This window comes from Equus caballus, chromosome 16 (genome assembly GCF_041296265.1).
Source record: "Equus caballus isolate H_3958 breed thoroughbred chromosome 16, TB-T2T, whole genome shotgun sequence".
Taxonomy (NCBI): domain Eukaryota; kingdom Metazoa; phylum Chordata; class Mammalia; order Perissodactyla; family Equidae; genus Equus; species Equus caballus.
In genome coordinates this window covers 64,553,416-64,580,222 of record NC_091699.1, presented here as the reverse complement: position 1 = coordinate 64,580,222, position 26,807 = coordinate 64,553,416, and the positions used below count along the sequence as shown (strand labels likewise).

At 38.4% G+C, this 26,807-nt stretch overlaps 1 protein-coding gene across 11 annotated transcripts in view; it reads right to left on the bottom strand.

The window, feature by feature from the left end:
- GADL1 (glutamate decarboxylase like 1) overlaps window positions 1-26,807 on the bottom strand; it is a 157,994-nt gene that overhangs the window by 69,637 nt on the left and 61,550 nt on the right. For all 11 annotated transcript variants that reach the window (XR_288569.3, XR_011427010.1, XR_011427009.1 and 8 more), the window contains one exon: window positions 921-1,120. Coding sequence is in view for 7 of the 11 variants with exons in the window: in XM_005600868.3 (XP_005600925.1) it covers window positions 921-1,120 (200 nt within the window). In the remaining 4 variants the exon portion in view is untranslated. The remainder of the gene's footprint in view (window positions 1-920; window positions 1,121-26,807) is intronic.

The window sequence follows — 26,807 nt, the reverse complement described above, 5'->3', positions numbered from 1 at the left end:
AAGAGGGCGGGACCGTGGGTCTCCAGAACCAGGGAGCATCATGTTCAGAGGCTTGTCACCATGAGAGACTGAGAGCATTCTGATCTTTCAAAAGAAGCCAAAAACCTAGCTTTTCAACAAATCTCCCTAGTTTTAAGTGTTTTAAATGTTTAAATGTTTATTATTTTTAGCACCATGAAAGTTAACTCTATGCAATTCAGGCTGAACTAGCCACATTTGAAACTAAATTAGGCCGTGGCCTGCCATTTGCACTCACTGATCCCCGAGCAGAGTCCTGTTCTGGTGGCCAGTGGCCAGCACCTGTATCTCAGGAGCTTTGCTAATCTTTGAGCGTGGTGTCAAAGCTTTGTCTCTCATGTTACAACAAGGCAAGCATGGCGTTTCTACACTCTCTTCACCTTTTTATGCCTTTACACCAGCACCACATTCCCACAGACCTGCTTTTCAGGTCCTTGAAGTCCCCATGATCTCTCTCACATCCCGAGATTTGGGTCTGGTGCTCCCTCCACCTGGATCATTCTTCTCTCCTTTCTTCACTGAGTCTTAGTCAAATGTCACTTCCTCCAGAAAGCCTCTGCCTATGCCTCTCAAAAACATACTGGGAACCCTCCTGAGTGCTCCGGAGTACCTTATACCTCCCCTTACCAAAAAGTACATTCACTTGTATTTTATCTGCTTTGTCACCAGACTGTATCTCTCACTAGGCTAGGATCCTGGAGGGCAGAAGGTAGGACTGCCTTGTTCACAATTCCTAACACACAGTAAGTACTGAGAGAATGGTTATGAGATGAAAGAAGGAATGCACAAATGAAAGAACATGGACAGACCTTGCAAATGTTATTTTCATTGAGTAGTTCTGTTACAGACAACCATGGACACAATACACGCACACGTACATGCACACACACACAAGCAAGTACCTAGATAAAGCCAGAGCACGGTTAACTCTTTCTTCAAGGCCTGATGTGCCCAGGGCCTTCCAAGTCATCCAGAACTTGAATGCATCTGGTCTCCTGCTACATTGGATAGACTTGTCTCCTGTGTCATAGCTGACATCATAGAATTTATCCTGCTGGAAGAGGTAAGATGCCTTGGCAGAGTAGCATTTCTTAAGAAGATCCTGCGGGGGGAAAAAAGAAGAAGGAAAGATTGTAAGACTGTCCATTTTTAGGGTGCACTTGATTTCAAAAACACACCCATAACAAACAAAACCTGTAAGATATTCTACTACTTTGAGCTAAAGGCGCTTGGTCTAACTCTATGACTGTCCTATGTCATAAGCAGTTGCTGTGTATTAACTTTGAGACACAGATTACCTACTGTGTTTCCAAAAATACTCCTCGGAGTTGAGAATGTTAAGTCCATCTTCACAATTTCACAAATGAGTATGGTATTGAGAAGCTTTGAGATGACCATGTCAACATCTGCATGACATTAAGGTGGGCCAATTTATCAAGATGAAAAAACCTGTTTATAACTCACTCAAGGCTCCATATTGGGGGGAAAAAACCCCATAACATATTGCACATACTTTATAGAATTTCATAGGCAAAACCCCCCAGGGTTTTAAACCCTCTTCTTTTCAACTTATATCCATATTGTAGAAGCCAGAAGTAACAGTAACCCAAGGATTAAAAACCTGAGGAAAGAGCTATGGAAGAGTTAAACAAGAGGCAACAAGTTTTAACCACCATAAAACAACCTCTACAATTCCAAAGGGTTTTTGAGTTGGTCTCATATTGGTTTTATTTGAAACTAAATTCAGTTTCATTTACTGACTGGTTACTGCTCACTAAGAAGTGGGTGGCAATTTACCCTGTTTATTACTATTATAGAGTCTTCACTTTGGCCTCAAATTATTAGAGTTTAAGCCATGTTGCCTTCAGTGTCTTCTGATATCCTGACCTGTCCTTCACAGGTCTCCCTAAGCATCTTCATCCCCAGAGAATACCTGTTAGAACCTTCTGCTCCCCCAACATAATCAAATTACTCAGTGTCCCTTACCCCCTAGATCGTGCCCCATCTGTACCTTTGCTCACATCATCTGCTTGACCTTGTCTCCACTTTAAGATAACATTTGACACATTCAAAAGAGTATATGCAGAATATTTATAAATTCTAAAGTTTACTAACACTGAAGTTTACTAACATTGTCTTCCTTCTTTATCTGGGTCTGCCCTTCTTTTGGGTCTCATCTGAAGTTTGGTTTCCCCTTAAGCTTCTTTATCTGCCCATCCCATTGGACTCAATTTTCCTTTCATATTTGGCTACATTTGTTGGCTTTGCTCCTGTGATGTCCCTACTCAATGAGCAGTGCACATACATTCTCTTCTCATGTGATCAAGCACGTTCTCGAGGGCAGGAATCATTTCCTATCCATGTCCACATGCACAGAGCTTAACAGAAGACCTCACTAAGCAATCAGGGTGATGAAGCCACTTCCCATATTCCATACTTCTCTCACATTCCCTTGGCATGTAGTATGAACAGAACACACACAGATAGATGAACTTCTCATTTGGTGCATCTTCCAAACCTTAACAGTGCAAAACAGTCAATGCTGTACAGGAAGCTACAGAGAAACTCCCCGGTAGTCACAGAGGTCCTAGAAGATGATCCTTTCTGAACAGAGAATGTATCAAATGTATCTGTTTGACTGATCAACTTTTATTTAAAGAATAAAAAGAAAATCTCAAGGTATCACATTCCAAACGAAAGCATGAATTTCCTGTCTTCATAGCAATATTGTCTTGTGTAGACATTAATATGGAGTTATGTGCCTTGTTACCAGAAAGCGTGACCTTATACTATGTAAAAACTTACATATAGCTAGAAACAAAGACTGCAAAATCTTACTCATCTAGTATCCCAAACAAACTGAATATAAAATGATAATTAAAGGAATACTAGTAAGCTTTCAACCTGGCTGATGGATATTATTGGTAGACACAGGGAAGAGTGCATTGCTCTGACCTGAATATTAAGGTAGAAAAAGGCCCTTACTCCTTAATCTTTACTTTAATGCTGTCAGCCATCTCTCAACTCTGATCACAGCTGCCACCACTGTATCTCCCCACTCTCAAAGGTCAGGAAATTTGGTTATTGTTTCCATAGCAACCACAGCCTGACCATATATTACAACATTAAAAGGCCACTGCATATATTTTAAGGACAAAGCATGCACACACACTTGTACTTGCATCAAGATTATAAATTTACATTCATCAACCATGAAAGATTAAAAAAAAGTCCCCAAAGCAGATGAACTTTGGACATCTCGTGGGCAAGTTTCAGTGGCTTATGCTAGTGATTGAAAGGTAGAGGCAGCCCATCCATTATCAGAAGACAAATTGCATGATCACAGGCAAATGGAGAAGGAGAGAGGCAGGAAAGCACACAGCAGAATGACTGATGGTCCCGCAGGAGTGACACTGTGAATTTCATCACACTGAGAAATCCCCCTGCCTTGTGAGGGTTTCATAAAAAACAACTGGAGGCTTGGGATTTACTTTATTGAAAATAAATGAAAACTTTCCCCCCAAAGTTCCTGCTTTGCATTTCAGTTTATATCCTTGTATTAAAATGGATGAGATGTCTTAAGTTTTAAGATACACCTCAACTAAGAGAAGATGTTCAGATCTCCAGAGAAAACAAGACTTTGGAATAAGTATAGTGAAAATTAACCTTTTTGAAAGCACTTAATTAGTCCTTATTGTGCTATCAAAGTGAAGGACCATGTTTGTCTTACTCATCTTCATACTCTTAATTCTAGCAGGATGATAAATATTAAGTTATATGAATTCCAGAGACAAGTATGCAATAAGAACACCAATTGCTTTATAGTGTGATATCATCTCAAACAGTTTTCAGGAATTAGTAGACACTGTACTAGGACTCTCACAATGGCGAGCAAAAGAAATGCAATCAAAGCAGCTGAAGCAAAAAAGCGAATTTTTATCGGCTTATATATTTAAAAATCCAGTCATACATAATCTTCAGGCACAGTTGGATCCAGGGTTAAATCTGCAATCTTTTTCTGCTTGTTCTATTTTCTTGTGTGTTGGCCTCACTCTAAAAGCAGAGAGCTGCTAGGAAGCTGAGAACTAGCACTTCCAGTGGGACCTGTGAGCATGGGAGGAGGCTCGATTTGGAGAGACATGGGAAACGGAGAAGATACAGCCTCTGCTGCTGCTGCTATCTAAGCACAGAGGGACCGCTGGCCTCCCAAACTCAATCTCTTGTTGAACCTTCTGCTGCCCAAACCTAGAAGGAAGCCAATTGACAAGGGATTCTGGGAAATGTGGTTCTCAGGAGTCAGACCCCTTTCAGAGCAAAGCAGAGGAAGGCTGAAGATTGAATTATACTGTACAGAGAAACATGTAAATGACAAGAACATGACATGAGTACAGAAAATACAGCTTTCTTTTTCACTGTTTGTTTTCACATCACCTAACCTAGCACATAATAATAATGACCAGAACCAACGTTTCTGGAGTTCTTACTATGTGCCAGGCATTGTATACGTATGAATTAATTTAAATCTCACAACAACCCAATGAGATAAGTTCTATCATTTTTGTCAATGCCACTGCACATTGTGAGGAAACTGCAACACAGTGAGGTTCAGGTAACTACCTAAGATCTTGTAGCTACTAGGTGGTAGGACTGGGTTTCAAACCAAGGCTGTTTGGATTCAGGGCCTGAACTCTTTACCCATTACACTCTACTCCCTCTACAGTGGGTGCTTAAGTACATGTGGAAGAGATGCTCCATAAACGCTCATTAAGAGTTCTTGAAGAGGTTGGTGAAAAGCAAAATGGCAGTAGAAAACAGATCAAACTAGAGGTCAAAATAACTATCATCCCTTTGAGGACCCTTACTTGGTTCCTATAAATACGACTTCTGGTCTTACTAGGGTAATATCTTGTCTATAAAGCATTTCGAGATTTTCTAAAGACATGTGACGCTGGTGACACTTAAGGGTATCACTAAAAACATCGAGAATCACTAGGTTGCACATTTCCCTTGTCAAGTTTAGTCAAGCCATCTTTGATTTCCATAGGCCAGATAAGATGCTGTCTCTTTTCCAGGAGTCAAAGACCACTTGGCCTACTTTAAGTCTGCACTTCTTGCAATCATGTTCTTCTGCTCACCAAATAAAAGCTACCAAAACTCTTCCCAAATGGTTCTTCCCATGTTCTGTCCCATATCACCATTATTTACATACAAGAAATTGTCTAAACTAAATGCCTTAGGAAATGTTAATCATCTTTGTACTAATTAATTAATTCCAAAATTGTGTACTTAAGGCCTATTATATAACAAGCACTGTGATGCCAGGAGCCTGGGAATACAACCCCATGGAGGAACTATGCATTTAGGCTAATATTTGTTGATTGAATGCACAAAGCTAAATTTAGGCTGTGAATAGCAGAAAGGCTTGATTGTAATCTAGAATAGAAAAGCGAATTTAAAAAATGATGATACCTTCTAATATTGGCTTTAGTGGCATACCTCATTATTATACTTCACTTTACTGTGCTTCACAGATACTGTGTTTTTTACAAGACCCTCTACCAGCAAGAAGATAATGACTTGCTGAAGCCTCAGATGATGGTTAGCATTTTTTAGCAATAAAGCATTTTATAATTAATGTATGTACATTGTTTTTTTAGACATAATGCAATTGCACACTTAATAGACTATAGAGTACAGTGTAAACATAACCAGGAAACCAAAAAATTTGTCTGACTTGCTTTATTGTGTTATTCACTATGTTGCAATGGTCTGGAACCAAACCTGGATATCTCCAAGGTATGCCTGTATTTATTTATTGAACAAACATTTTGAGAGCCTTAATATGTGCCAATAGCTGTGCTAGGCACTGGTGATGTAATGGTAAATAAGAAAGCCACTATTCCTAAGAAGTTTAAGATAGAGATAGGGACAGAAACACAGGCAATTACAGTACAGTGCTAGAAGAGGGGGAGAGAACGAGGTCTGAGACAAAGGAGAGTCATCTTTCACTAACTTAGAGATGTTAGACAGGGCTCTTCAGGAGAAGAAATATGTCACCCAAGAGCTGAAATGATGAGGGATAGCTGGGTAGAAGAAAAGATGGAATTAATTCAGTATGACAGAGGCCAACTAATGAGGTGGGCAGAGCTAGGAAGGCTGGAAAGGTAAAGAATTGCTGAGTCACCATGGATCTTAAATGCCCTAGTAAGAATGATTGGTCATGGAATTTTCACAGGCTCATACAGATATTACAACTTAAACTTCATTATTGATCTGGCAGAATAAAGTGAGAATCAGCAGATATGGATTTCATTTTTGATTTAGTCCCTTGGTGTCAGAACTCAAAGCAAGTCACTTAACATCTTGGGCTTCATTTTTCTCATTGACCTCACGGAGATGATGGTGCTTGCTCTACCCATCATACAGGAATATTGTGAAAATCCAGTGATATACTGTCAACTTGGAGCACCTCTCAGTCTTTTGCCAAAATTCTGCCCAGCACTACTTTTCTCCTGCATATGCCTGTGCCCCTGGCCCCTCCCAGCTGTCACCATTCATTCTTCCTTTGATTGACTTCTCTCCCCAGGCAAGCTACAGAACAGAATGCCAGCTTTAGACTTCCTCATGTTTATGAAATGAGCATATTACACCTCATCCACCTCCCCTTTTTAATGGGATGTATCTGCCAACAACTACAGAAGTAGACCAAGTTGATAGAACATGTTAAGGCTATCATAAGAAATCTTAGGATGAAGAAAGAATTATCCACAGTCTTCATCCTCCAAGTCGACCCAAGCCTGACCTCACTTAAGCTATCACACTTGATGGCCTTCTTAGATGTTGTGGGTCTTTACAAGTCTCAGTGTGCTGTGAATGGAAGACACAAAAGGCATAGTACGAAGTGAAAGTGGGCAAGGGCACACACTAGGCGGACTCAGGGTCAAGGGGACATCAAATGGCCAGGTCCATCTTGTCCAGCTGTCTTCAGTTTCCTCATGCAGGCAGTCGACAAAGGATATGTTGACTGACTGCTGAGTAGTTGGTGTGGGGTGGAGGGAAGAAAGTAAGTGAATGATAATAATGTCATTGTTATTTTCCCCAAAAGGAAGCAAAACAGAGTGAACAGGGGAAAATGCCAGTGTATTAGGCTAAGCCATGAATAGCCTGGAGAGAGAGAGAGAGAAAGAGAAGAAGAGAGAAAAGAACAGAACAATATAGAGCTATCATTTCAAGGTGAGATTTCAAATGCTAAATTACAGGTCAGCCCAAGTCATGTGTTTATATGGGTGTGTTTGAGGCCTGTAGAAACCAGGAGACCATTCAGATTCTTCTCCAGCACACCGTGGTTCTTGCACCAACATACCACCTTTAGAAATCTTTGCCATTTTTGTCTAGACTTTGATGTATGAAGTAGGAAAGTGTGAATATAACCCTCTGCCTTCATTTCTCTCAATGCATGCCCACGCACTACTTTGGCTTTTCTCTATGTTTTTCCATGAGAGTCCCATGAATGTTCTCTCATTCTGACTTTCCAGTGTATAGAATATTTTACAAATCTTTGTGGTAGGAATGAGAGCTGGTCATCAAAATCATTTGCAACACCAAAAGTCTTGGCATTAATCTTCACCACCCTCCTGACTCTGTTCTATGTAACTGCTGTCTGGCTTTTCCAGTCTCACGCAGTTATTGACTGATGATGGGGTATGTGTTTCCTCCACTCAGCTCTGTTGTAAGATCTGTTTACTTATTGAGAATCTGCCTTCAACTTTAATGAGCTAGACCTCCACTCTTTGGGACTCTACTCACAGTATTTCTTTATTTTGCTCTATTTATGTTCATCTGTAATCCAAAGCAGCTGTCCTTTCAGCTGTGGATTATTTAGATACACATCTTTTATTTTTCTTATGGCATTTCTTCGATCCCTCTCTTTTGGATTTATTTATTTAATCCATTTTTTCCCTGTTGTAGTTTTTACACTCTCTATCAGAGTGTAAAATTGTTAAAATCATCTGCTGTTGCATCCACCTTGAGAGAAAGATTATTTTTGATGAACAGCTACAGTTTTTCTTCAAACCCTCCACCAAATCTGCGTTTTTATTTGCCTTCTCCTTTGCCACTGGAAAGGCTAGTTTCAGATACACTGTGCTTTATTGGCTGCTTCACTGTCTGCAGAAGGTTCGCGTGCTGACACAGGCTTCTACTAGCAGCTCTGAATCATTTTTTGATCAACTGATTCAGGTCTCTTTCCTATTCTCTTCAAGTATTTCCCAGTCATTGGTACCATCTACAGGTCAACTTCTGCCTATGTCTATTAATTCTCCAATTCTCACTCAACCTTCTCCTCCTCATCACTTATCTTTTCTAGAAGATGTTATATATAGAAGTTTGCTGACATTTAAGGTGCTTGTGCTTGAATTTCTGAAGAATTGGTGAAGCATCTTCAATGTGGCATATTTGTGATATATTTAAGATGTTGTCCTGTCATTTCAACATCTCCTTTTGTAATGTTCATGTCGGTCTCATGTCGGTCTCCCTTGACTCAAAGTACTGCTCCGCTCTCAGCCATCTTTGCAAACCTGCTCAACAGTCAGCCTGATTCAAGCTGTTTCCAGAAAGTTTCTGGGCGCTGTGTGCTAGGTTTCCAACAAAAAAATGGGACTGCCTCTCCTGTTTCAGTTCATATACATAATGCTTTTAACTGCACAGTGATCTGTAAAAGTCTGTTCTTTGAGAAAATGTCATCATCTCATCCATGTTTTGAAAGGGAAGTTTTCCATGATATTTAAGTCGTATTTGTCTTCTTCTTTTGGGCTTCAGGTTGATTGTTTTCGAAAATTCCTAAGTTGCTTTGCATACTTGAGTTCAGTCTCTCCTTTCTTTAATGCATTTGATGTATTTTTGAAAATCATGACTTTTCCAGTGTGCACATTGTTCTAAGTTATCAAACAGATCCTACAGCTCTGTGCCCCGGCTTAAGGTAGAAGCAGCAGAAAGCGCTACATGCACGGTGGTCCCATCCCTGGCTGATCCCCTAGCCAAGGAAAGTGCAGGCCTCTCAAGGCTGCAGCCCCCTCTGGCTCGCCTCCCTTCTCCATTTTTCTCCCCAGCTGCTCTTCCACCCAGTCGGTCTACAGCCACATCACAGCAAAATGGCGGGAGGGGACAACAGCCCTTCAGCGCACAGGTGTCTTCACTCAGAAATGAAAGAATAGAGGGGGAGGGGGAGGAGGGGTTGAAGGGAGGAGGAGGAGGGGGAAGCCGGAAAGGGGAGAACGGGGGACGGGGAGGGGGATAGGAAGGAGGGGAGCGCGGGAGGGGAGAGGGAGGGCCCTCGCTCACCTGCCCGGCAGAGCCAGCGAGGGCCAGGAGCACGCTTAACTTTCTTTGTAGGGGTTTCTACATTACCATCATATGAACTGCTAAAAAATCACAGGAGACTAATCAGTTTGATATCATCTGTGAAAACCACTATCTTGGAATATTTGAGCGCTTACTGCTAATACCAGGGACCCTACTACTCATTCTAGAAAGCCTCCTGTAAGATTCCAGAACGTTTTGTTAAGTTCTAGGCCTGTGAACCTGATAGGGATCTTCAGAGAACTGATCGGGTACTTTGGTGCCAGACCTGAGATCCTGTATTTTTTTCTGAAGTGTAACTCTTCCTTAAATATCCCTAAGTAAGGGTTAAAATGAGCTGATTTGAAAATGAGGAGACTGAGCTAAAAGATATTTTTAAGAAAGGCAACTTAATGATTTTACACCTTGACAGTGCCTACCGGAGAGAGGAAAGTTGGGCTCGGTCTCTTAGAGAATGTGTAAGTAAGGGCTTCTATAAATAGGCGGGGAACATTTGATCGAGCAGAGATCACTTGGCAATACCTCGCATGCCCACAAGCATTTAAAAATAGAGCAATTGGGCTTCTCTCTTAGGACAGGTGGAGATTTTCCGATTTTCCCCAGGCAGCTATCAACATACCTTCTCTGTGAAAGATAATCTAAAATAGTGTTTTTCAAACTTTGACTGCAACACACAGTAAGAAATTATTTTTAAATAGCGACAGCATCCACACTAATATACATGAAACTGAAACAAAAGTTTCATGGAATAGTTTCATCATTACTATGTGAACTGCATACTGGTATTTTCTATTCCATTCTATTCAGACTGTTCATTAAAAAGGAAAGTAAAAAGCTTATATGACTTACAAATGACTATATAACTCAAGGCCAATTAATATGGTGGTTCCCAACCCTAGATGATATTAGAATTATCTGAGGGCTTTTTATTTTATCCCTGAGAAAGATTAGCCCCGAGCTAACATCTGTGCCAATCTTCCTCCACTTTTTTTTATATGTGGGTCGCTGCCACAGCATGGCTGATGAGCGGTGCAGGTCAGTGCCTGGGATCCAAACCCATGAACCCAGGCCACTGAAGTGGAGCACGCCAAACTTAACCACCACTACGTCACTGGACTGGCCCTAGAATTATCTGAGTTTTAAAGAAAATGCTAACAGAGGGTCTTACTCCAGACCAAAAATCAGAATCTTTGGTGTAGGGTAAGGAGAATATCACTTTTTTTTAAAAGCTTCCCAGGTGACCCTCATATGCAGCCAGAATTGAAAACCACTGCTCTGATGGATCTTAACCTTACATTGAAAAATCCAGATCTAGAAGTTTCAGTCAATATTACATTCATGCTGAGTCTAGAGAATTCTAAAGTGTTGAGTTTTTACCAGAGCATATAAACCAGGGAGATTGACTTATTTTTGTGCTATTACTGACCATTATCAAAGTTTTATTTGTGCGTGAATACAAATGAAGAATGACTTTGTTCTATGCACCTAAATAACAAGAATATAGGTTGGATCTGGATCATGCTGGAGTCTTAATCATAGGGGGAGAAAAAGGTACAAACTATGAATCATATGTCCAAGGATTGTGGCATGGATGTAATGTGCAAAACAGCCCCACAACCCTAATCTTTTCACCTTTTTTGATTTGCGATGTTCTTGTGATATGGAACAAAGCATCATCTGTTTTTGGAAGCTTAATCATAACACAGATATAAGCAAACTTTGCTCACTCAACTCTGATGGGAGGAGTTGTGATCTTCGCTCTTCCTGCATTATTTCCAACTGTGAGTTTCTATGATTCTACTTGATATATATTTATTTACACTCTACTTTGTTGCAAAAGGGATTTAAGTCAGCTTACAAAAATACAGTATGGTAGGATTAGGAGAGAAAAGGAGGAAGGAGAGGAAAGAGAGAAGGGGATGATAGAAGAGATGAGGGAAGTGGGGGAGGTGGGGAAGGGAAAAAGAGGAGGAAGGTGAGGAGAAGAGATGAGATCAAGGCCACAGGAAAACGAGATGGGGAAATACAACAAAGCCTGGAGAGACACCTGTGCACAAAAGGCACACTGGAAGGAGGTTGAAAGGGGATAGATCATCTGCCAATTTCTTGGCATGCCTGGTAATGTGCACATGGCAAAAGCATCCAGTAGTCATTTGCTGCTTCTGAGCTCTGAGTATTTACTGTGTAACTGTCAAAGACATCACTTTGCCTCATCATATCTCGTTTTCATTCATCTGTAAGTTGAATACAATGATATTGCATGGTAGCTCACCCCCTGGGGATGAGTATTTATGGCACAATGTTTAAGCGAATGTCTGGGAAAAAATGTTTATTAACACAAGGCATAGTTCTTCAGTCTAGATGGCTTAATTGCATCGCTCCAAAATAGGTGAGCAGATGTATATGGAAATGACGTCTTTCAAATTGGACAAAATGGACACAGAGCAATTGTGCTGCTCTGGACTGAGGCTGGAAGAGTGATTCCACACTAGGAGCACAATATTTAACAAAATCAGTCTATGTCTCCAACTTATTGAGATGCTGTTAACGAGGGCCCTATTCCTTCTCAAATGGAATTTTACACATTGAGCAGCAAGGTCACTGGCCTACATTTCTTGGAGTCTGAGCATCCTCTGGAGGTCTAGCCTCTGAGGCCCGGAATATAGGCAAGAGGTTGATTTTATACAGGGGAAAAATGCTTTGCAGGCTGGCAGTTTCTGAAACACAAGTTCCCTGCTCTTTGTATAAATTCCATTAAAGAGTTGTTGGAAATTGTTGATATTATCATAACCATGAGCAATTCTACTTAAAACTTGCCTTAAATAATAGTTTACATTGAATCAAGAAGCATTTGGTAAAACCTCTACATAAAACTCATGATGTAGTGGACAAAAGCATTTTTTTTTCAAAGATTCATGATAAAATACAGGAATGTGCTAAAATGACAAAGAATGTTTCCACTATAGTAATGGACATTTGTCCAGACAGAAGAATCTGTGTGTTCACATGTGGCTCACTCCTCAATCTGGATGGAACAAAGGAAAAAGAAATTAGATTCACTGAGTACTTGCTATATGGCTGGAAATGCACTACACACTTCTGCACACTCTCTCATTTAATGTCATAGAAGTTTTTCAAAATAGAAAGTATCTCCATTTTGCAGATAAAATAATTAAAGTTCAAAAAAGTTAAGCAACTTGTCAACGTCATGCGAAGCAGTCTCTAGCAGAGGCAGAATCTGAATACAAGTCTTGCTAGGCTTCAAGATCCATAGGTGGATTTATGCATTGAGAAACCATATTTAATCCCAGAATTTCCTGGTTCAAACTGTGGTCCCAGAGACTGGGAAAGGCAAAGCTCTCTCCTCTGGATATTCTAAAATAGGTATGAGCAAACAATTTCTGTAAAAAGTCAGATAGTAAATATGTTCAGCTTTATAAGGCATACAATCTCTGTCATAACTACTCACCTCTGTATATGAAAGCAGCTATATGGGATATCTAAATGATAGGTGTGACTGTGTGCCAATAAAATTTCATTTACAAAAACAGGCTTTGAGCCATAATTTGCAGATCCCTGTTCTAAGACAGGAGGAGACACACTCAATACAACAACCATTTCCAAAATTGAAGAGGTAGGAAAAGTCAAACATTTACATGAAGGCTCCAAGCCACTGTCTTTCATTTTCAATAGGGCAAGTTTTCAATCCCTTTTATACAGTAGCTTCTAAAAGAGAATAATTTGGAAAATAAAATTGCCATGGTTTCTTTTCCTTTTGGTTTTGAGAAACACTTTATGCAGTTTCCATACGGAATATCATTTGATGACCCAGACTCACACTGGTTTATAGTTTCTAATTTCCTTTGTTCCCCCAATACCGCAACAAGAAAAAACAAATTCTGTGACGAAACTGGTTAAATCCGAGGTCATTGTCTGTTGTATTTTAATGTTGTATTTTGTCATTTGCAATGGATCTTTGCTGAAATAATGTTGCAGGAAGGGCTATGAGTCTCAAACTGAAAGCTCATTACATGCAAACAGCAGGTGAAAGCTACTACTGGTCAAAGAGCAAGAAAGGAGGGAGGGACGGAAGCCAGAAAGAAGAGCTCTCTTGTGGGTTGGAAGCAGAGGGATGAGATGACTTCTAGGAGTCTCTGGCTCCATCCGTCTCTAGGTATGAGAATCATATTTTCCAAACCAAACTCTTGTTTGATGAACTCCAAGTGTCCCGAAGGGGACAATTGGACTGGGTGTATTTAGAGCAACCCTGACTGCAAGTCCTGGGGGAGAGTGACTATATCTATGGAGAAAAACCTACAGGCAAGGTCTGGGGACCAAACTGAATTTGGAGATTTATAGATCAGCTTCACCTGCCTGGCTGGGTCTGCGGAAAAGAGTTAGAATTAGCAAAATCATTAGCTATAGTGTTTCACTTTCTATTGGTTCTAAAGGGATTAGACACTCAAATTTTATCTTTCTAAATCAACATTGTCTATTTCTGTACATCACTGTGGCTTTAAAATTCATAATTTCAGTCAGGAAATGAGGTTGATCCGTTAACTGTCATCTTGTTTTAGGAACATGTGGATTGTGTGATGAAACGTAAGGATTGTGGAGTGAGTCAGAGTGGTTCTGAATCCCAGTTCCATCCATTACTAGCTTTGTAGCTTTGGGCATGTTATTTATGCTTTCTGTACTCAGTTCCTCCATCTGCGCAGTGGGCAGAGTAATAGTCCCTACCTCATGGGATTGACATGGGGGTTAAGTGGGTTACTCTATTTCCGCCCCCCCCCATGTCTCTCCATCACACTTGTGAGGCCTCTATTGGGCATGAGAACAGTCAAGGAGCCTCTAGTTCAGTGTAGATGACAGGGTAATGGTTCAGCCATAGAGCTCTTTGTGATAGATGCAGACCAAATGCTTGGATAGAGGAGAGGCCCCTAAAGCAGCCAGGAAAGCAAGAAGGCCCCCTGGAAAAATTGATGCTTGAGCAGAGTTTTGTGAGAGAAAAAGTAGGACTCAGATAGTCAAAGAAGAGAGTGTCTGGTTTTCCACACAGAGAGGACAACTTGCCTACAGGAAAATCAGTGTACTCTTAATATGATGTCCAAAGCCCTCCACGTGCAACCTGAGGCTGCTTCCCAGCCACATCTCCCAGCACATCCCTCCTCAATCCCAGGCGCCTGGCATGTGTCATTGCCCGGACGGTGCCTGCTCTATCTCTAGACCACACATTCTCAGTTTCTGACTGTTTAGAACTTGTCAGAAAACAGGGAATCACTGTATCATACAGCATCATGGGGTGAAGGCTTCGTCCCTGCTCCTGCCCCATATCCTACCCCAAATTCAGTCCTCAAGCCTACACTGCTCAGTGTTCCCTCTATAAAGACACTGTGCGCTGACAGGTACGGTGTCCCAGAAACACAGTGACCTAAAATTAACTGTGGACATCCTCCTTCTTGCTGCCTCAAAAAACCCATGAAACTGGTACCATGATAAGGGACAATATGTCTTCTCTGTTATCTCATCTAGCCCAGCACCGATGAATGGCATTTTTGGTTCTAAATAATTATTGCAAATGCCTTGAACATAAGTGATGATCTAAAGCAATAGAGTTAATGGGAAACAAATCCTCATATAGGGAAAGTTAAACCCCACAGGTTCACATTAATTCATTCTTAAACTGTAAGCCGATATCAGACCCTAGAGTAAACTGAAGACTCCTGGCTCCATGAAATTAATCTCACCACCAGTCATGAGTGAGTCATTTCCCAATCACAATCTTTTTAAATTAAGGAGATATTTGAAGAGCTCCACTCCCCTGGAGATTTTCCTTTTGGATTTCAATTGAACCGTTTAAGTGAAGGGGGCCCTGTAACTTTAATAATCGGGAAATAAAACCTATGAGAGTGACTAACCCTCTAACACTCGCTGTTGCTATAGGCAGAAAACAATCTTTTCCTTATTATATATAAAGTCCTCATTCTCACTAGTTCTGAAAAAACGCTATGTGTTTCATTGCATTTCCCTACATCTCTGGCAAGTTGGATAGTGAAATGGCACAAAGCTTCTGACAGTACTCTAAATGAATGCATCGGTATTTCTGTAACTCGATGTTTAGAGTTTAATCTGCACTATGGTGCTGTCTAAAACTGATAATAAAACAGAGGAACAATATGTCAAGATAAGATCCAAAGGACATATAATAGTGACATGTGCTTCTCCATGACAAGGGCATAATGAAATGTACTGGGAAGAGAGTAGCCTTCTAAGAGAGAGGCTGTGGACTTCTTTCTGACAATTGCTATGGAGCTAGAAATGGGGAAGATAGAATCCATCTTCTTTGCTCCTTTTCAGGTTCTGAGCCAGATTTAAAACTCAGCAATCCATTAGTAAGTTGTCACAGCAAGAGATGGAAGACATTTATAGTAGACAATTTAGGCTCTTCGCCCAGTTCACAATGACCCCTTACTTCCCTTCTCACCCATAGCGATGATAACATTACACCACTCCCTCACCCCACCGCCTGGTCCCAGCTGAATGGACCAGAGGCGGAGAAGCCTAGGAATTTGGAATTAATACTGAGAGAGCCTAATTTAGCTTGCACTGGTCTTTTGCACAAAGATGCAAACATCATACTGTGAAGTGCCATATTTTACCTGTTACATGAACTTAAAAACAAATACAGTTATTATGAATTTCAAAATTATATCACTTTGGATGTCCAGAAGTGACACTTCATTTTTCTTTAACTGAAAACACTTCTGATTTGGAGCTACATTTATTTCTAATGCAAAATATTTAATCTGGTCACTTCCAGAAAAACTCAAATTGAGTGATTTCTGAGGCCATTCAAACGTAAAATGTGGTCCATCGAGATTTTTCCTCTGGGGCCGGCCCGGTAGTACAGCGGTTAAGTTCACACGTTCCGCTTCTCGGCGGCCCGGGGTTCGCTGGTTTGGATCCTGGGTGCGGACATGGCACCCCTTGGCACGCCATGCTGTGGTAGGCATCCCACATATAAAGTAGAGGAAGATGGGCACGATGTTAGCTCAGGGCCAGGCTTCCTCAGCAAAAAAGAGGAGGACTGGCAGTAGTTAGCTCAGAGCTAATCTTCCTCAAAAAAAAAAAAAAAAAAAAAAAGAGATCTTTCCTCTGAAAGTTTTCTTCTTCTTGCTTTTTATTTGACACTACTGGGACATTCACAAATGCCACTGGAGAGGGTTGCCAGATAAAACACAAAACATCCTATTAAATTTGAATTACATATAAATTCATAAAACCAAAATTCTTAGTATACTAGGATATGTTGTTTAGCTGAAATTCAAATCTAACTGAGTATCCCATATTTTCATTTGCTAAATCTGGCAGTGCTGTGTTGAAGCTGGGGAATGAACATATGCTTTTCCAGTGTGGTCACTGCTGCCTTTATGCTAACTACCTGCTCCATCCCTTGCTCATCCCCAGATGGTCTTTCCATCTTCCTGCTTATATATGAAGCCCTGCCACAGCCTCTGGTTGTCAGATCATATGAATCACGCTCCCTTATTTCCAGGCTTCCTTGTGTCTTCTTGTTCATTTTCAGTCACTTATGGATGATCTCCTTGCCAGCCACTCTGAAGCCTTCAGGAAAACTGGGGGCTATCTCAAGCACTCCTAGGGCCTCCCCTGCCATCTATTTAATTTCTGCTCAACCATGTTGCTATGAGAGATAGGAGAGGAGGGAGCCTTCCTAACTCTCCAAGTCTCACCTAAAACTTGAGCCAAGAGAGGAAACAACCTATGTATCCTATACTTACAGGGAAGTTCTATCCTTTCTTGATCTCCTTGAAATTACACATTCATCTTTAACACTTGGTTCCTCTTAAAATGCTTTTCTCCCTTCTCCAACTCTGAGAACTATTTATCTACTTGGGGAAGAAAGTGCAAACTAAAACTGGATTCTGGATGATAAGATACCCTTCAAGAGTAACTTTTGAGTTTAAAAGGTAAAAATTTGTCACTCTTGATCTGTGGTTTCATTCTGATCATTATCTGGACTACCAGAAAACAAACTAGAACTTCATAATATATCTTAAGCACTTGGGAGGTCAAAATCACTTTTATAAATCACTCTCGGCTGGAAGAGTAAATCAACACTGTCATTATAGATTAATTGGAAAATAATTCAAATGAGAATACTCCAAAACAAAATTTAAGGAGCTGAGTCAAAACAGCCCTCAAATGTAAAATCACATTCTTACAGAATAAAACATAAAGAAAGCAGGAGAAAATGAATAGTAATGAAATAAGTTTAATAAAGACACGAATGGAAAAATAAATGCAAGAAGTGACTCCCAAGAAGATAAGCAAGCAAAATCAGGAAAAATAGAAAAAAATGTTTTAAAAATTAAGACTTCAGGCAAAGATATAAGATAAAATGAGGGGGTCAAGCCTGTGGCCGAGTGGTTAAGTTTGTGGGCTCCGCTATGGCAGCCTGGGGTTCACAGATTCGGATCCCGGGTGCAGACCTAGCACGGTTCATCAAGCCACCCCCTGGTGGCATCCCACATAAAATAGAGGATGAGTGGCACAGATGTTAACTCAGCGACAGTCTTCCTTTAGTAAAAAGAGGAAGATTGGCAACAGATTTTAATTCAGGGCCAAACTTCCTCATAAAAAAAAAAAAAAGGAAAAATGAACACTTGATCAAAGAATTATCTCCTCTCAAACTTTTGGACAAGAGTTTCATGATTAATTTTTCTGAGTATATCTAAAAACTGATGATCTCTATGCTACAGTAATTATTCTAAAACAAAGGAGACAGTTTAAAACTGGCATTCAAAATGCAGTCCAACCAAGGTAACACACACACAGAGTAGATCAACCATATGTACATAAAGACAAAACTCTAAATATATAAATCCATCAATACATTAAAGTAATTTAATGCCACAAAGTGAGGTTAATCAGTAGACAATCTATTAACGCATACTTAACTTTGTTCAAGAAGTAAAACGATAGAACTACCTTATTAGATAATAAAAAGAATATAGTAAAATTCAATATCCATTCCTAAATATTTTCTCAAGAGGATTTATAAAGAACGCATCTCTAAAGGCAACTTTAATAAATTCACAAAGAAGACAAAAGTGCCATCTATTTAATATTATTACTGAACATATTTTTGGAAATTCTATTAGTGTGTTATAATTGCAACTGATATGAAGCTTAGATATTAGAAAGAAAACAAAATTACAGCTATATGCTGATATGATTATATATTTAGAAAATGTAAGAGAATAACTTAAATCTCTCAGAACTAATAAAAAATCCAGTAAAGTAGCTGAATATAAATAAATACTTTAAAATTTCCCTCTATACCGGCATTTATAGTTAGAAGATTTTTTTTTAAAAAAGACTATACATAATGATATTAACAAATATAAAAATTTATATATATAACTCTAGCAAAGCATATGCAGGTTCTCTATGAGAAAACCCACAAAATTCTATGAAGCTGAAATATTTACAGGTAAAATGACAGAATGCCTGTGATTGTTTTTTCTTTTTTTAAAAGGGAAGAGTAGGAAAGGGTAGATATGAGGCTAGATTAGCCATGAATTCGTCCTTATGGAAGGCATTTGGTAGGCATATGATGGGTACGTAGGAGTTCATCTTGTATATTTTTGAAATTTTTCACAATAAAAAGTTAAAAAGAATATTTGTGTGAAATGAAAGAGATCTGAATAAATGGAGATATATACCATGTTCCTAGATAAGAGGTTGAAATAATGCAAGGATGTAAAATCTTCTCAAATTAATTCATAGGTTTAATATAACCCTAAGAAAAAGACCAGTGGAAGGTTTTTGTCTTAAATAAAAAAGTTTCCAAATTCCATGTGGAAGAATACACAGATGAAAATCCTTTTGTTGAAGAGTGAATGAAGAGTTGCCCACTAGATAAAACATATTTTGAAGCTATGATAATTACAGCAATGGGGACTTTGCAACACAATCACTAGCAGTTTGATCCAATGAATGAGTTACTCCAAAAATGGAATATCAGGTTAGATCCTTGCCTCACCTTCTCTTCTTCTGACCCTTAATTAACATTCCTCTGCTTTTTCTTCTCCAGTTTATGCACTGTTAGAATTCTGCAATTTCTTATGTTTTTAAAAATTTGTTTTCACGTTAGACAATTTCCCACTTCCCCCAGTTGGTCTGTAGGCTTTGTGCAACATTGGGTCTAATCTGCTGCATCTAATGGGATAACTTGCTCTTACAAAAGTATGGTTTCACTTGAGAACTTTTTCTATAAATGAATAGGTACTGTGTGTCACAAAAAGTTGTCAACAGAATCAAAGAAGAATAGATGGTTGATACGCTACAGCAATTCCACTTCTGGGTATTTATCTGAAGAACACAAAAATACTAATTTGTAAAGATGCATGCACCACATGTTCATTGCAGCATTATTTACAATAGCCAAGATATATAAATAACCTAAGTGTCCATCAATGGGTGAAAGGATAAAGAAATTACATAACTAAAGAGTATTACATTTTAATTATTTGCTTGAAATCTGTTTCTCCTACTAGCCTTTGAGTTCACTTAGGATAGGGATCATGTTGTACTTATTTAACAGATTGGAGGCTGTACATATTTGCAGGTTAAATGAAAGGTTGAATAAATCAACAAATGCTTATGCTCACTGGCAGCAGTAACAGCAGCTGGTTACTAAAAAGCCAAAACCTGGCATCCATCAGTTCTAGTAATAAAGGACTAGATGAATTTGAAATGCTCTTACTGAAGACAACAAAAAATGCTGGAACACAACATAAAAACTGCATCTAATGGAAAGCATAGCAGACCTACATAAGACAGAAATAAACTACTGGTGGGGGTGGTGGGGCGCGTATAAGAAGAGGAATGGAGCTCAAGAAGACAAGCCAGAAATGTTTCTAGCCCAGGGACATTTTCAGACTGAGGGGAGACAGTTAAAACAAGAACCAGAATGATGAGAGGTGAGGGCACAGGGATTGTAGCTACCATGTGTGGAGATCTGGTGTATCACCATCACTTCTCACCAGCAGGCATACCAAAGGCTGCAGGAAACAGAGTTCAAAGGTGTTCAGTGTCACCAAAGACAGTAAAGCAATGCTTTCTTTCATTTAGGACCCAAAGGTTTCCACCCTGAAACAGAGGTATAAGCTATACTCTAGAGATCCAGAAAAACTTCAAGTCTTGGTCCTAGACTGCTAATTCTCCTGGATGCCCAGAAGAATGAAAATAAAATCCTCTATGGAATAAGATAATTTTACCTCAGGTTTAAATTATTCCTAAAGGTAACTTTTCAAATAAAATATCCAGTAAACCATCAAAGATTATAAGGTGCCTCTCTAGACAATATGAAAGCCAGGAATCACAGACACAAGAAAAAACAGGAATAGCATCAGAGGGAATCTAAATAGTAGAGTTAATAGAGGCAGTTTGTACATCTATCTTTACAATGTTCATGGAGATAAAAGCTGATCTTAAAAATGTCAACAAGAACCTAGAGATATGATATATGCCAAAAAGACTCAGTTAGAAATAATAAAACTGGAAAGATAACAACAAAGTAAGAACTCAAAGGATGGCTTTAACAGCATATTAGACACAGCTGAAGAGAGAATTAGTGAATTTCAAGATAGGCCATAAAAATGAGCATGGAAAGACAAAATTATGAAACATATAAAATAGAGTAAAAGAGAAAAAACAGCGAGAAGACCTAATACACATTTAATTGGAGTGCCAGAAAAAGAGAGAGAAAAAGAGGAAGACTCAATAATTAAATGGATAATTTTTTAAATTTATGAAACACATTAATCCACAGATTCAAGGAGTCCAATGAAACCAAAACAGGACAAACTAAACAAAATCCATATTTAGGACATCATAGATAAACAGCAGAAATTTAAAGAAAGCTTGAAAATCTTAAGCCAGAGAAAAAGTCATTTTACCATCAAAGGAATGACAGTTAACTTTCCAATGCACAACACCAAAAGACAAAAAAAAAAAAAAAAAAAAATCATTAAAGTGCCAAAAGAAAATTACTGACAGAATTCTATCCCCAGCAAAAATGAAATAAAGCCATTTTCAAAGAAGCAAAGTCTAACAGAATATGCCACAATTCAATCCAATAAGAAATTGCTAAATATGGCCTTCAAGAGAAAGGAAGACTATACCAGATGGAACCCTTGGAGATACAGGAAGCAATGAAGATATGTGCACAAAAATGCTCAGAGTAAATTTTTGTAAAAACCAAAAATTAGAATAACCCAAATGTCCATCAATAGTAAAATGGATAAACAAACTGTGATAAGTGCATATAAAATAGTATAAAAGAGTGGAAACGAATAATCATCAGATTGTGCCACAACATGGATGAATCTTACAGACATAAGGTAAGTTTGAGCAGCAGCAACAACAAAGCCAATCAAAAAAATATATGCTGTATGATTCCATTATATACATTTCAAAAAGGTAAAAATAAGCTATATTATTTGAAGATGCATAACTACAGAGAAAACTAAAAAGAAAAGCAAAAAAGTCAATCATGGGAAGGAGCACATGGGGAATTTCTGAGTTTCCAGTTATCTTTTTTGTTCTAATCTGTATGGGAATTACCTGATTATTCTTTTTATAAGAATTAATTAAGCTGTTCACTTACATTTTATGTATATTTTTATATTTTTCTTGTATTTCATAATAATTAATTGGAAAAAAGACCAACCGTCTTCCAAACTCCCAAATAGCCCTCAGAATGAACTACCAGAGAATATATTCAGTTCTATTTGCAGTTAACAAAACTCCCTAAATTAAGATTTTTCCATCAGTATGTTTGCTGTGTGCGGGTCCATGTGCATGTGCCTGCATGCGTGAGTTATATACACCTTCTATATCAAAGATGTGGTCACTATTTTAGAGTTTCTGTTTTTCTGCTCAGTCCACAATTAATTTCTTTATTATATGCCACTAACAATTTCCATATAAATTAAGGTTTAAATACAATTACTGAAAGTCTTTATGAAATAAATCTATATTTACCACCTCTGAGTGAGTTATCTATAAAATTAGAATACTTCTGCTGTTCACATGTACTTGTATTGACACTTTGAATTGCCATGGAAGAAAAACCTAGAAAAAAAATTGACTCCCTGAAATTTTTGGCCTTGAAACAACAAAGCTAGAAATCCTAATTAGGAGTTTCAGGTATGTTTTTAGATGTCTTTCTTGGAAAACAACAAATATGACAACTAGAACTGTGCAAAGGAAAACAAATGGAACAATTATTCCAAGAAGTCAAAAGGGTCTCGAGCACCTTATCAGAGAGTAGAAACAGAAGAGATAGCCTTGTTGCAGTGAGTTAATAGTGAAATAAAAGGCAAAAAATGAAAAAGCAAAAGGCAGATGCTTGGAATCCTTTAAAAATGTTAAAACCAAATTTTAGCCTACCCACTGAGGCAGGTGTAATGTGCTAATTATGGCATGAATTTTTCCATTAGCTTCATTCCAGGTTCCTTTTTGTGCCTTTACTTTTATGTTTCTTATCTTTCATAGATGTTAACTTATATAATCTTCCTGTCTTCTGGGACCCTAATCAGTCTTGTTACAACATAGGATAGAAAAAGTTCAATCTGTAAATAGAATCCTCTTTCTGAGGGTATTTTTCAACTGCTAGCTTCTGTCAAATCAGAGATGACAAAAGGACACAGAGGTAGAATTTCATATTTTTTCCTTTTTGGTCATTTCTTAGCAAATCTGAAGTCTTCTGTGATGATTGGCAGAGAAGCAAAGGTTGGTGTCCCATACAGAAACGGGATGGCTGCCATGAAGAAAGAATTCTTTACCTGGAAGGATATCAGAGAGATTCCCACACTTAGGGTTCTCCAGAAATAGACAGGCAGAAGATATTAAATCCAATTGTGGGCAACACCCCAACTCATCTAAGTCAAACTTAGCTTAATCAGTAGAACCAGGTGGCAGTCACCCAAGAGTTTTGAAGGAACTCAAGGATGAAATTGGAAAACTGTTGGCCAAGATTCTGGATCCAACATTACAAACAGCCAGGACCAGCAAACTGGCAGATTGTGAATGTCATTCTGTTCATTAGAAGGGGTCGAGAGAGGACCCAGGAAACCTTAGAAAAGCAAGTCTCTCTTCCGCTTGTCCAGTCTCCAATAAAGAACAACATCATTAGACACTGAAACGAAAATAACTTGCTAGGGGAAAGAAAATATGGTTTCCGAAAAAGGAAAGCATGAGTCACTGATTTATTATTGGTCTCTGAGGCATGTAGATAAAAGGCCAAATGTTGGCACAGTTTAAAGACTTTTTTTAAGTGCTAACATGAAATGGGACGTAAGGAGGTAACAGATATATCAAACCATATGGATAAGACAAATAATTTCTACACTCCTTCAAAAAAAGAAGGTTCCTATGTACTAGCAAGAAGGGACACTCTGAGACTTGAAAGAGATCAGATTGCGATGATAAAGGACACACTACTTCATACTGCAGGTAACACATTTAAAATACATTACCATTTGGTAGTATTCGAAGAAGACACAAAGTAAGTTGATATCAAGAAACATTTTTATTGAGCATTAATTGAGTATCAGGATCTATATACTAAGTAGTGGGACTATAGCTGTGAATCAGACCCCTTCTGTCCTCCAGTATGTCACAGTCTATTACATAGATGATTCCAAGAACTGTGGAATAGGTCCTACACTGGGACCTGTGCTTATTTATGACTAGATGGTAACTAATGATTGAAATCAGGTACTACGATCATGATGCAACAACACATCTCTTGGAGTCACAGTTTGCAAAGGAATTAATATATTAGGCTATATGCAGCATGGATGTAAAATAAAGTGCAAATCCCCTTGTTAAAATTAATGATAATTTCAGTACCAACAAACAAACCCTAAAACCCAATTTTATTGGCCCATTTGGTGGAGAAAGACAAAATGGATTTTGAAACACACACGACTCTAACATTAATTGCTAAATCCTTTTACTTCATGGAGAAGGAAAGCAGACATGATAAGAGTGTGTGTTAAGATAACACTATGTGGGTTTTTTTTAAGGTGATGCATCAATATACAATGCATGTGTACAAATTTTCAAAAGTGTCATGAAAAGAAAGTTAATTTTAGTTTATTACAACTTTAAAAAAAACCCAGGAATTAAAAAAGAAAAGGGCTATTTACCAAACATGAATTTGATGATTTCGCCAGTTTAATGCAATTCTCAACTTTGCTGAAAAGTCTAAGAAGAATTTTCTCAGCTCAAGCAGGAACATTCAAGACATGGAAAATAATTTTGGCAGCATCAAGTACAGGAGATTGATGTCTCTCCTACAAGTCAAATGCTTCTTTTTTCTAATCAGTTTTAAATACCTACCTCCCCCTTTTCCTGCTACATTAGCAAGGAGGCTGTCATTCCAAAGAAATGGATAACGTACGTGTGTAGGGGAGGTGTGAGTGTTCTCACGCATGAGACAAAAAAAGTGTTTCATGATCAGATTGTCCAGTACTTTCAAACTATCTGATGGTACTTCCGTAGGAACTCCATGAAGAAAATGAGAGCTGAGAAAGAAATCTTCACGAAAGAAGATGCAAGTTGTTCTAGTTTCTCTGATAAATCTATTTCCTCTTCCTTCTTTCTTGTCTTGCACAAGTTTTTAAAAATGACATATAATCGTTGTCATCTGCAATATCAATTATCACTCAGAATAGAAATTTAAATGGAGCTGAGAGATAACACATTTTTCAGGTGTGGTACTCCAGAGAAAATTATCTGCCTTCTCGGGTTTAGGGGGGGACCACATTGGGAGGCGATACTAGTGTCCTTTGCTTTGCTTTGCATTGCAGTGCTGAACCCACAATATATCTTTGGTTGAGTGTGTACTGAATAAATTTTCTTCTCCTCTTCTTCCTACTACTTCTTCTCCTAAAGAAAAACTGAGACTACATTCTGAGCCTCCTCTAGAAGGAGGATGAAAGGAAAAGAATTGCAAGCTTATCTCCAAGGCCTCACATTTGAAACCTAGGTAGCCCAGAATTGCATGTCAATATCCAAATCTAAAGAAGATCCTTGGAAAGTAGGTATAATATGGCAATAGATAAAATTAGAAGGAAAATGTTTACACATGCGTCTGTAAGTGTGGGAGTACAAACATCTTTCCTATCAAATCGACCAAGCTAAAAACCCCTGTGATGTCAAAGGTTTATACACACACGCACTCATACTCTGCTAGTGAGAAGGCAAGCAATTTTTTGAAAGAACGTTTAGGAAACCAGTATAAAAAAAGTGTCATGAAAGATGTTCATGGTTTTTCCACTTCTAGGAATTTCTTCTAAGGGAAGAACACAAGATGTGCACAAAGATTTAGCCTCAAAGACGGCAGCCAATCTGTAATAGCCAACAATTAAAACAATCTAATTGATCAGTAATAAGGGGATGGTCAAGTTAATTACAATATATCAAAATGATAGGGTACTATGCATTTTTAAAAAATGTATAGAATGCATATTGGCATGGAACAATGCTCACAATTTTGTTAAACAGAAAAAGCTAGAAGAAAAAGCAAAATATGTTACAATTTTTTTAGTTGAGGTGTGTGTGCATATGCATATATTTAAATGTATATATGCATAAGAAAATATATTAAAAAGACATCTTTGGGTATTTGTATTCTGTCTCTTTTTCTTCGTCTTTTTCCATATCTGAATTTTCCAATTGGTATGATAAACATGAATTGTTTATGAAATAAGCATATAAAAATGAATGTGATTTAAAAAACCATAGTGTTAACATGATCTCCCTAAAAAAAGAAAAGGATGACCCTTTAATTATCTGTATCTGCTAGGTTCAACAGGAAGTCTTTGTGAGTTAATATAGGATGACATTGCAGGGAGAGATGGAGAGGAATAATCTGTACTCTAAAAGGCATCTCATTGGTATGTTTCATGTTCACATATATCTGGTAGCTTTTTTAAAACTAAAAAGTCCTTCTAATAAAAACTAAAAATCAAAAGGCCAATATTGAGATTTTTCTCTATCTATGCAACTGATTCTTAGAATATATTGGCTTTTATTTTAAATCAAAGCATCAAAACTGTCTTGTTCCAAAAAAGCCATGTAGATCCAGCATTTACATCTGTCAACCTATTTATAATCACAAATTTTTTTTAAATCCCTGATTTTTTTTTATCCCTATGATGCAAAGAGGGTTAGTGATAGTATAACTTTGAGAGCAACTGCTCTGCTTTGTTTCTGAAGCAGTCCTCTTTACTAATACATGAAATTAAAAACGCAAACACCACCAGCTAGACAATCAGGAAATGAGCATTGTGAATGTCGGGGCTTTGAGGGTACAAATTAGGGGATTAGTTTTT